General features: G+C 38.0%; 1 protein-coding gene across 4 annotated transcripts in view; it reads left to right on the top strand.

Annotated features, from left to right (window-relative positions):
- Positions 1-690: 690 nt before the first annotated feature.
- Positions 691-12255, top strand: part of LOC115209909 (calcium-dependent protein kinase C) — a 385995-nt gene continuing 374430 nt past the window's right edge. The window contains exon 1 of one of the 4 annotated variants that reach the window (XM_029778506.2): positions 691-1044. In XM_029778506.2, the coding sequence (XP_029634366.1) occupies positions 896-1044 (149 nt within the window). In that variant the 5' untranslated portion in view covers positions 691-895. The remainder of the gene's footprint in view (positions 1045-12255) is intronic. The other 3 variants (XM_029778504.2, XM_029778507.2, XM_029778505.2) reach the window with 3 other exon arrangements.

The following is a 12255-nucleotide window of genomic DNA, read 5'->3' as shown; positions in this document are numbered from 1 at the left end:
TAACTCTCCCCAAGCACAAAAAGAAAATTATTAAATGTTATTCATTTCTTTATTTTGACCAGTTATTTAATGCAATCCTTCGTCGCCTGCGTGCGACTTTCTGAACCCAGTGAACCACGTCTGCGACTCCAGTTGGAACTCTTTCAAAAATTATTCACTTTATTGTCGCTAAATATCATTGAAAATACATGAACGTCACAACGCAACACAGCCCACCGTTTTACCGCCCAAAATTCGTGGATCCGAGCGCACTTGTAAAAATATAGTAGTTTGAATTCAAATTTTGAAGCATTTCGTGTATTTTAGGCATCATCACTTCTACAAGTTATCAGTTTAAGTGCAACAGAGTTATTTCCCTTAAGTAGAACTATACGTGCGTGTTTTTTTCTGCATCGTGCATCAGTCACACCCTTCTCGCTCTTACAGCTCTCTCTCTCTCTTTCTCCTTCTCTTTTCCTCTCTCGGTTACTCTCTCCCTCTTTCTAACTTCGTCTTTTTCCCCCGATCCATCCCTCTTGAAACGCATTAATCTGCCGTCACTCTCTCACTCTCCCCCTCAACGATTGCCATTCACGTACGCCCTCACGCAAAGTCGCTTCTGCCTTCTCTCTCCTTCCTCTCTGTCTATCTTCCTTTCCATTTCCTTTCTCTGTCTCTCTCTCTCTCTCTCTCTTTTTTTTCTCTTCCTTTTTTCCTCTGAACACGTTAGTCTCCCCTTCACTCTTTCACTCCCACCTTCACCGAAAGCCACTCACACATTGACTCTCTCTCTCCTTTTCTCTCTCTCTCTCCTCTCTCTCTCTCTCTCACTCTCACTCAATCGCTTTCACTCATCTGCCTGTCTGTCTCTCTATCTCTACGTTGGTCTCACTCATAGTTGAATGTTCAGAAAAACATGGCTGACACGGAGAACATTCCTCTGAAAGGAGTCCAGCGCCGGGGAGCTTTACGCCAGAAAAATGTATTCGAGGTGAAAAATCACAAATTTGTTCCCCGATTTTTCAAGCAGCCGACTTTTTGTAGTCACTGCAAGGATTTTATTTGGTATGTCAGTTAATTTCTATTTGTCTATCTTTACAATTCTAAGGAAAAATCACTGTCTGTACATGTATATATATATGTGTGTGTGTGTGTGTGTGTGTGTGTGTATGTATTGTATGTGCGAATAGTTGTTGATATCCCTCTCAACTCACTTTGCTTCTCTGCTTCATGTATGTAACTCTAAAGTCTAAAAAACACTGACAGTGCGATCGGGAAAGAGATAGACAGAGAGAGAAGTAGATGGATCGCTAGATTGACAATATATATATATGTGTGTATATATATATATATATATATATATATATAGTATGTGTGTACATACGTGAGTGAGTGAGAGAGAGAGAGGAGAGAGATTGCGAGACGGATGGATAAAAAACATTGATATATAAATCCATAGCTTGACAGATAATTATAAATGTATATACATAGAAAGACATGCAGTTTGTGTTCTTTTATTGGTTTTTTATGGTTTTTTTTTTCTTCCCATATCTTTTTATTTATCTCGACGGTGTTTTTTGCTCCGGTTTTACTTCACCAACAACAATAAAAAGGCATCAACTTACTACTACTGCTGTTACTTTTAGAACAACCCCACCAAACACCACTTTTCGGTGCCCAAACATCGGCACCAACCACAAACTCTCACCACCCTCACGTCTCCTCAACACTGCCCATCATCATCATCATCATCATCATAACCATCAATCTTGTCGTTCCTCTTCAGCATTCCTTCATCATCATCATCATCATCACCATCGTTGGTGCCTTTGACTTGATCTCAAGTGCGCGTGTGTCTACATACATCGTTGAAAAAGTACTGGATACTATAATAGATAGGTGTGTGCGCGTAAAACTGTAGATGTGTGTAATATGTATCGACGCACAAATTGTATGTATTTGTATGTGACTGCGTGTGGTGCGTGTTTGCGTATATGTATGTATGTGCCTCTGTTTCAGTGTCTATATCTGAAAGAATTCTATGTATGTGTGAACGAACCTATGTCTGTATATGTTCTTTATATTGCATCTATGTTTGTACGTGTCTGTATTTGTAAATACCTTTATGTATGCCGTATGTGCCTAATATACATGCTTGTATCTACATGCCTATAAGTGTAAACAAGCGTCTGAAGTGTGGGTTTATATATATGTAAACATAAGAGTGTTGGTATGTGTCGATGTGTAAATATGTGTTTGTGCCCACAGAATTCCAGTATCTATCTATCTATCTATCTATCTATCTATCTATCTATCTATCTATCTATCTATCTATCTATCTACCTCTCTCTCTCTCTATCTATCTATCTATATGTCTGTTTATCTATCTATCCATCTATCTATCTATCTATCTATTTATCTATCTATCTATCTATCTATCCATCTATTTATCTATCTATCTATCTATCTATCCATCTATCCATCTATTTATCTATCTATCTATCTATCTATCTATCTATCTATCTATCTATCTATCTATCTATCTATCTATCTATCTATCTGTCTATCTACAGCTATTGAACGAAATGTTCTAACATCAACAAATATCCTTATTAGCTATTAATGAAATATGTACCAGTTACATACTGTTTGCCGATTCACTTGACTACACCTACCCCTGCAAACGAGAGTGGCTTTGTGCCAATGTAAGAGACTGTAGTAGTAGTAACAACACTATCAAATGGCAGAAACGGTAGAGAGCCAGACTAAAATACCTTTCGGTATTTAGTTTCTTTTTGACTTTTCCGAGTTCAAATCCAGTCGCGGTCGACTTTGTTTTCATTTTTCCAGAGCCAGTAAAATGAATATCCCCGTGATATCCAACCAGTGGTTTTGGAACTTATTTGTCGCGGAACCCTTATGACAATTTCCCGAAAACCGCATAACCCCATACCTATATTCACAGACAACCCTCGCCACCCAAAATTTTAATAGGAAATTGAAGTAAAACAAAATTGTTATTGGGAAGAATATACTGATAGTGATACATGCGTGTGTGTGTGTGTGCGTATTGTTTGAATAAAATGGTTAACGCTGTTTTCATTATTAAATTTTATTAAAAGATATTTCGTAGAAATCGAGAATTTTTTTCGCGGAACACCGGAGTTCCTTGTAACTCATATTGGTTTAATAGACTGTAATAGATTATACTCTTTGTCAAAAGCCTGTGGCCCTATATCCGTGTTTAAAAGTACTTGTTGGTGGTGGTGTCAATATTGTATTATAAGGCGGCGAGCTGGCAGAAATGTTAGCGCGCCGGGCGAAATGCTTAGCAGTATTTCGTCTGCCGCTACGTTCTGAGTTCAAATTCCGCTGAGGTCGACTTTGCCTTTCATCCTTTCGGAGTCGATTAAATAAGTACCAGTTACGCACTGGGGTCGATATAATCGACTTAATCCGTTTGTCTGTCCTTGTTTGTCCTCTCTGTGTTTAGCCCCTTGTGGGTAGTAAAGAAATACGTTCTGAGTTCAAATTCCGCCGTGGTCAACTTTGCCTTTCATCCTTTCGGGGTCGATAAATTAAGTATCAGTTACATACCGGGGTCAATCTAATCCCCCAAAATTTCGGGCCATGTACCTACAGTAGAAAAGAATATTGTTTTTGTTGTTGCTAGCCCTCAGGGCGGAATGCTTAGCCATATTTCGCCTGTTGCTACGTTCTGAGTTCAAATTCTACTGAGGTCGAATTTGCCTTTCATCCTTTTGGGGTCAATAAATTAGGTACCAGTGAAACACTGGGATCGATGTAATCGCCTAGTCCCCTCTCCCCACATTTCAAGCCTTGTGCCTTTAGTAGAAAGGATTATGATTATTATTATTGTTGTTGTTGTAAGTTAAGGCAGAATCGTTGGCACGCTGGTCAAACGGCATTTTGGCCGTCTTTACGTTCTGAGTTCAATTTCCGCTGTGGTAAACTTTGTTTTTCATCGTTTCAGGGTCGATAAATTAAGTACCAGTCAAGTACTGGGGTTGATGTAATCGACTAGCGCTCTCCCCACCTTTACGTTCTAAGTTCAAACCCCACCGAAGTCGACTTTGCCTTCCATCCCTTCGGAATCGATAAAATAAGTACCAATCAAGTACTGGTGTGGATGTAATCGACTTCCCCCTCCCCTCAAAAACTATTGATCTATGTCAAAATTTGAAACTGTTATTATTATTGTTGTTTCGGGAGTCAATAATTACCAGTGAAGCACTGGGGGTCGATGTAATTGACTAGTCTCCTCCCCCAAAATTTCAGGCCTTGTGCCCTTAGTTGAAAGGATTGTTATTGTTGTTGTTATTAAATATGTCAGCTGAGTCTATCTTGAAGATCGACCTTCCTGTGGTAAGAAACAGCGGGCTATCTTCTGTTTCGTACTTGCTACGGCGAAGGAAGTTGTTACCTTGGAGAACATAGCGTTTCCTCTCAAGCCAAACCTTCATTTATTTTTTTCAAGTACCACTTAAAAGGTTAAGGTACAGACTGAGCTAAGGATAGAGATAGAGAGAGGGGTGAGTAGGAAACTCTCCCCTGGCTAGTAAATTTTATGAAATTTGGATAGAGTGGGGGAACTAGTGTTGTTAAATGGGTCTCTTCTATGCAGCTAGACTGGCGACAAAAAGTGGAAAAAGGCACTTGTCTTTGGTGTGTTAGGGTAATTCAGGTTTGATATGCGTGAGTACCGCATGTTGCCTTATGTGGTTGTTCACCATTGCAGCGATGCTCGTTGCTTTGTTGCTATTCACTGTCATTACTATTTTATTTTATCAACGTACTTTTATTGTCTTGATCTCACCTTTCTACTCGATGTAAACCCATCGTTCTCTTTCTTGTATGTTCTTTCCATTTCTATATCACTTTTGTACTATCGCCGACGTCTAGACAGTAAAGAAATTATCAATAAGCTTTTTTATTTTCTCCCTATGAAACTTAGACGTTGAGATTCGTCGTTATCGTTGTTGTTACGTTGATTTTAGATGCCAGTTCTCCTCCCCCTCCTTAAAATTTGGTTCTGCTCTTGAGGGCTGTTATCGTTCATGTTGATCGAACACATGTATGTTTGGGAGTTATCATTCAAATCAAATACCAGTTATATGTGTGTGTATATATATATATATGTGTATATATATATATATATATATATATTATATATATATATATATATATGTGTGTGTGTGTGTGTGTGAGAGAGACTCATTGCTTTGAAATCATTATTGACACTTCCGATCCAGGTGCAATGTGGTGGTATTACCGGCATCCCTACGTTACAGAAGAGTGGCATTGCTGATAATATTACCGTAAAGTGCAATTTTGTTACACATATTTTTCCAAAGTCAGTGGAAAACAGATTTCATGTTACAGGATTCTACGTTACGGCAAGATTTTCAGACAAACAACGTTTCCGTAACGCGGAGATGCTGTATATTGGTCGAAGGCTGGCAGCCAATCATTTGAGGTCAAAACGCACATTCTGAAGTTGAACGTTTTAAGCGAAAAAACTCAGGAATTATTTCTCATCACAACAATTTATTTGCTTGAAACATGGAATCGATTATTTTCACAAGTTTAACCAGAAAGTGAGGAACACGTTTTTTCACAAAAACACATACAAAATAGTCACTGAAAAATTTTTCTGAACTTTGTTGTCGAAGATTCAGACTCAACTAAACAAAGCATCACTCTTAATTCCTAATTTCTTCTCACCTTTAATCTTCAGCCATATTGCAGACTGCAATGCTGCAATATTTACCTTCCATCACACCTTTAGCAAACAACAGAAAACGTGATTTTTGTGGGTTTTTTTTTAATATTCGTTTGTTGTTTTGCACGCTGGCAGCAACCATAGAAAGACATTGGATTGCTTCGCTGTTAAAATCTCGGCTGTGACTTTCTGGTGTATATCGAGTGGAAAGATTTAAGACTTGTTTATTACTAGGATCCCCACTGATCATGCTCTAATGTTTTTTACAAGTGGGAAGGCTGTAAGTTTCGAAAAACCAATGAACAAAATGCCGTATTTAAAATGCAGTTAAGAGCTTTTTTTTTTTTTATTTATCCACCACCCTGGCAAAAAAAAAGTGGGGGGGGGGATTATATTGTTGCAAATTCTGCGTTCCTGCAGAGAAAAAGGCGGGGCTGGGAACAAAATTTTCACTAATATTTTGATGAGAGCTGGTATTTGTCCCTTGAAGAAACACTGCCATATTCGACAAGGATTCTCAAGGAATCTTTGTCGAATATGGCAGTTTGCAACATCCAAGCAATTTCTCAGGAAGAAAATGCAGAAGTTTGGAATCGATCTTCCTTTCCAGTATTCTCACTGATTGGAATTGCAGCTCCTTTAGCAATGAGAATAGTTTTGCCGTCGTAAATACACGAACCTCAGTCGAGGATTATATTGCGCTGGTCACGACCGTTCTGTCAAGCTTCCATACAAAAATACTGAAACTTGCCACACCCACAAAAAGAGCATGTCGATTGCAAAGAGCTGCAACATCGCCATTTCTAAGATTAACTTTAAAGTAGCTCAACGACAATAAATGCACTTGGAAAAAGAAAAAGAAAAAAAAAGGCTGTCTCTGTAAAAGTGGGCCAACGATTTTGCACGGTTTAGTTAGTTTGTCTAGTTTCATTGATGTGAATAATTGCCTTTCAACATCTCATCTGTGACTTCAAATTGGCGTAGTAACTCCATCTTAACTGACTGTTTCTTCGTTTTCCTGTATTTTAAACAAGGTTTTGTTTTTTTTCTTTATACCTAGGTATGAAAGGGTTTTGAAATGGTTTTTTTTTTCTTTGCTTTGTTTTTTGGTCTATAATTCTGGAATATATCCTTCTGAAACGACATGACTGTTATATTTAAACTCGGAGATCACTATCAAAGGTTTCTTTTTTTCTTTTTTTTGTGTGTGTGTGTGTGTGTGTGTGATAGTTATACTCTGAGTTTAAATATAACAGAAAAAATATTGTTATTCGACTTATAACTATGTTCGTAACACGTATTTCCCCCACCTATACAATTATTTGAAACCAATTACAATTAAATCTTGCCGCTTTCTCTGATTGGTGAAATATTTATTAAGAAAAAGATTAAGCAGGTCTTTGATGATCAAGTTATTGACTCCACGCTCTCAAAATTGTGAACACGAGCGATAGTAGTAAGAAACAATAAACAACGCCTTGTTACGAACTATTCACTAACAATAGGTTGCTATTCTGCTTTCTAGATGCCTATCCAATCTATTTCCTGTCATAAATTCTTTATGAAAGCAGCATTTCTGTGTGTGGGGGGGGGGGGGGTGGATTCGGGTCTGAAGGCAGAGCATCTTCACAGGTGAGATTGATGTTGTTGACGTTGCGCTTTGATTATTGAAAGTTGACGCCTACAAGGAATGATGTGCAGTAAGAAAGTTCCAGAGAGGCGATGTTCCGAAAAGAAAGGACTGGGTGTATCGGTTAGTACGGGGCCTAGGGTGAATACGATATGGATGCTGAGAAGAGAGATGAGTGAGTCGAGAATACTTGAGAAGAGATGGCAGAAGATCAACCAGCCCAAGGAGCAGAGGCTATTGTTGTTTCGGTAGAAAGAGGTTAGAGCATGTCTGTGAGCTAGTTACTTTGTATATTTGTGAGTAACTTCATGCCAGTCATGTCGAGCATACTATCAGATTCCACTTTGAAACGACAATAAAAGATAGACTACATTTCAAGATGTTGAACGCTTATTCAGTTTACAAGAAAAGCCTTTGCTGTGACTGATGCTGTGAGCACTTCTCAAAGAGTGAGGAAAAGTATAATTACCGACATTGATATAAAAAGATTTGACACCTTCCTCGGCCATGTTATTGTTGGCAAAACTATTGAGGAGCTCGATAAGGACATGGTTTCATTGATTTCACGTTCTCAGAAACCTCACATATATTTAAACAAGGCAATTTTCTTTCCTACCAAACACACCTTTGCTTCCTAGGAGACGCATACAAAAACGTAATTCTCTGCAACCTGACATGGAAGATTTGAAATCTGTTGTTGAATACCCAATGTCAAGCAATGCTAAACAACTACAACGTCTACAAAGTTTGTTAAGTTACAACCTTTTCTCCTTTCTTAGATGTTATTCATCTACTTAATGCTTCAATGTTTAATCTTTATCTTACCGAAATTCCACTACATGCTGAAACTGCTTTTGGTGGACAGTTATGGATATCTTTCACGGTATAATAAACCTGTTGCTTTCTTCTCCAGAATTCTTTATCAGTCTGAACCTGAACAAAATATTCATCAATTGGATAGGAAATAGCAACTATCATAGAAAGTGTTTAGAAATGGTGCTTTAATTTTTTTTTTTTTCACTTCGAGGCTGTTTTATATTACACATTGCTCAACGAGCGATCTCATCTATATTTAGTCACAAAAGAGACGAGGAAATGAAGAATAAGTTTCTTCCTAGCCGCATGGTATTGTTATCACTCTACAATTATGACATCCGACACATACCTGACAAAGATAACACAGCTGCTAATTCTCTTACCAACTGTTCCTTCATACCATCTGTGGAATCACGGATTTACATAAAGTTTTGTGTCATCCTGGAGTGATTTGATTATGAATGTCGAAGCTAAGAAATGGCTGATACTTGTGCATGTTAAAAACGAAACAAACTTTTAGAATTGATTTCAAATTTTGGTACGAGGCTACCAATATCGGGGGAGGGGTACGCCTATCACATCGACTCCCAATGTTCAACTGATACTTATTTTATCGATCCCGGAAGGATGAAAGGTGAAGTTGACCTCGGCAGAAGTTGATTGTAAAGACGGAAGAAATGCCGCGAAGCATTCTGCTTGGCGGGTTAATGATTCTGCCAGTTCGCCGCCTTATTATATTCTTAGAATTGACACCACAATATTACCATCCTTCTCATGCCAAACTTAAGAAGGGATCAGGCTGAAAAGTTCCTGGCTTTTGTTAAAAGAAAATACAGGAGGATCAGTTAATTATGATTTTAGTCAACATATTCCCCTCTCAGATTCACATTTATTGCAGCAGTCCTTCAGTTTTTCTAAGCTCTGTAAAAGAACTGGGAAGGTTGGGCCTCCAACCAGGCCTTTCGTGACAGCCTTAAAGGCAGGAACTTTCCAGCACTCCCTCGTAACGCATCCACACATTTGAGCATCTCAGTGACGGCTTCAGAGGTCTTCTACCATCGTCTAACTGACACGTTTACTTGTTTGTGTTTATAAACTCCAATATTTACATGTGACAACTCCTTTAGTAAGTCGCTAATATTTTAAAATATAGTCTTCATGTTTGTTACCCCAACTTCAGTCCAACCAGATCGAGAATAATAATCAGACTTCATCGCAGTAATCTCTTATTATAAAAGGCAGATTTTAGCTGCCTCCCTTTGGGAGTTATACAAATCTACAATATAGGATTTCTTCAATTACAATTTACCTAGCATTTTTAAGAGTACAATGCATCGCGTCATGCCAGGTCCAGTTTTTAAAATTTAAACTCCAATTAAGCAAAATTTACAGAAAACTCACATTCTGGTGTGTGTATCAAATGCTTTTCTTAGTCTGGTTTACACCACACGCAAACGCACACACACAGTGGGCAACGAATAAAATGAAAGTAAATAGCGACAGAGTGATTTGAGGAAGACTAAACTGAAAGTATTCTGTCTATGACGCTGATAGATACATGAGTAAAATGTATGGGAAGCTAAGAGCTAAGAGTGAGTGAAAATGTTCTTGGAAGAGAGTAAATAGCGAGAGAGAGAGTGATTTGAGGAAGACTTTACATTAAATAACGGTAGTGGCTTGTGTTAGAAATAAAGTAAACATACATACATACATACATACATACATACATACATACATACATACATACACACACACACACACACACACCACACACACACACACATACATACATACATACATACATACATACATATACATACATACATACATATACATACATACACACACACACACACACAGTATTGAAGCTTGAGAACAATCAGATACATTTGCAACACATCTGTTGAAAATATTATTGTTCACACACATACATATACATATATACATACAGACAGACAGACAGATAGACACACACACACACACATGATCCAGCATGGCCACAACCTCAAGGCTGAAACATATAAAACAATAACAGAATATAAATGTGTGCAAAGTACAAGAAATATTAATGCAGTATATGGGGATTGGACAATAAGCGTAAGGCAGTGTCAATGGTGGTTCCAGAAATCCCGAGCCATAAACTACAGCCTAGAAGACGAGCCTCATCCTGAAAGATCTGTAGAACTCGACAAGGACATCCTGAAAACCCTGGTGGAACAAAATCTCATCGTAACTGTTGAGGAACTAGCAGAGAAGCTTTGATTTGGTCATTCAACCATTCATTGAGACCTGTGTGTTATCGGAAAAGTCAGCAAATTGGGTCAATGGGTTCCTCACGAACTTTCCGAGTCTAATTGCATGCAGAGAGTGAATGTATGCTTTTCTTTGCTGTCACATCTCACCACTACTGCGCTATGTATATCTATATATATAAAACTGTAGTTGTGTGAGTGTCTGTCCCCTTCGATTTAGATTCCTAACTACTCCCACATTTTGCGGTGCAGTTTAACCAAATTCGGGTAGCTTATAGTCGTGATTCATATCGAGCCCGTCTGAATATTAGCGCGCGTCTACGATGAGTCTACGATTTAAAAATAATTTAACATCATTTTTATTCCATTTTAATGCATAATTTTTCGTGTGTCGATGGCGGCGGAGTTGGCGTCCACGCTCACACCTGCACCTGTGGGGAAGGGAGTGTAAGGAAATCAACGTCGTAATGCGTTGTCAAGGAGACCAGTGTTCTTTTAGAACAACGACTTCATGGCTTGAAGACACCAAAACAGAAATGGCTAAGAAAGCGTCTACATGAGTCTACGATTTAAAAAAAAATTTACCATCGTTTTTTTTCCATTTTAATGCATTTTTTCGCTATTATATAAGGGAAGTAACTCTCTAAAAATGTCTACGATGAGTCAACGATTTTTAAAAAAGTTTACCATCATATTTTTTCAATTTTTAATGCATTTTTTGCTATATAACTATATAAGCATTTTTAGAGAGTTATAGCCAAAAAGGCTATAACTCTCTAAAAATGCTTATATAGTTATTTCCCTTACAAACCCGAGCAACGCCGGGCGATACTGCTAGTGACCAATAAAATTATTTACAATGTAACTAATTTGATCGATTTCCAGCGGATCTCTGCCTTTCAGATGGGATTTGTCTTTAGTTGAAATAGTGTCATCTGAGTGTTTGATTCTTGGCATTTGTTTATCGTCGCCACACGCACGCACACACACACACACGAGAGAGAGAGAGAGAGAGAGAGAGAGAGAGAGAGAGAATGTAAGGAAAACTTAGAGCAATCGATATTATAGATACGTAGATAGATCGATATGCATTATATATATTTATATATAGGGAGAGAGCGAGAGACATTGTTGACCGTTAAACCGCTGTACTGGCAGACAGGGCTGAGGTCAATAAAATCAGCCATTTGGTGATTGTAATGTGTGCGTTTGTGTGTGTATATGAGAGTTTATATTTATGTCAGACTGACAGATCCAGTAGTTACTGGTAGAATAGATTGTTGGCAGTTTATCTAGTTGAAACGACCAATAAAACAGTTTTTAAGTGTTGTCTTTCTATTAGCGTAAGTTCAAATCCTACGAGAGTCTACCTTCCTTTTATTCTCATGTGATCTGTAAAATAAAACATTTAAATTCTCCTTTATCCAAAATGATCGGGACAGGGCGTGTTTCTTGGTTTACTAAAGATGATTGCATGTTCGCATGTAAAACATGGGACAGCTTGGAGATGGAACTCAAATCTAAACATATTTTATCCATTTGCATTTCATAATTCAGCATATATTCTGTGAAAGTAGTTTTGAATAAATATGACGCTAGTTTCGCACAATAGGTAGCAGTTTCACTTTAATAGTTCTTTTCATCGAAACAAACCTGACTTTTACACGTTCGCACGGCCCTAGGCAGGTAACGAAAATCATAGCAGCTAATGTCGCTACGCGTGACTTCGCTTTCTGGAATTTTCATTTTCGGATTTTGGGAGATTTCAGAAATTCTGATAAAGGATTATCAACTATAATCATCATCATCATCAATAATATTAATACGCTAACTTT

The sequence above is a fragment of the Octopus sinensis genome, linkage group LG3, assembly GCF_006345805.1.
Source record: "Octopus sinensis linkage group LG3, ASM634580v1, whole genome shotgun sequence".
Lineage (NCBI taxonomy): Eukaryota > Metazoa > Mollusca > Cephalopoda > Octopoda > Octopodidae > Octopus > Octopus sinensis.
The sequence above is the reverse complement of the archived record's forward strand: the minus strand, read 5'-3'. Positions and strand labels throughout refer to the sequence as shown.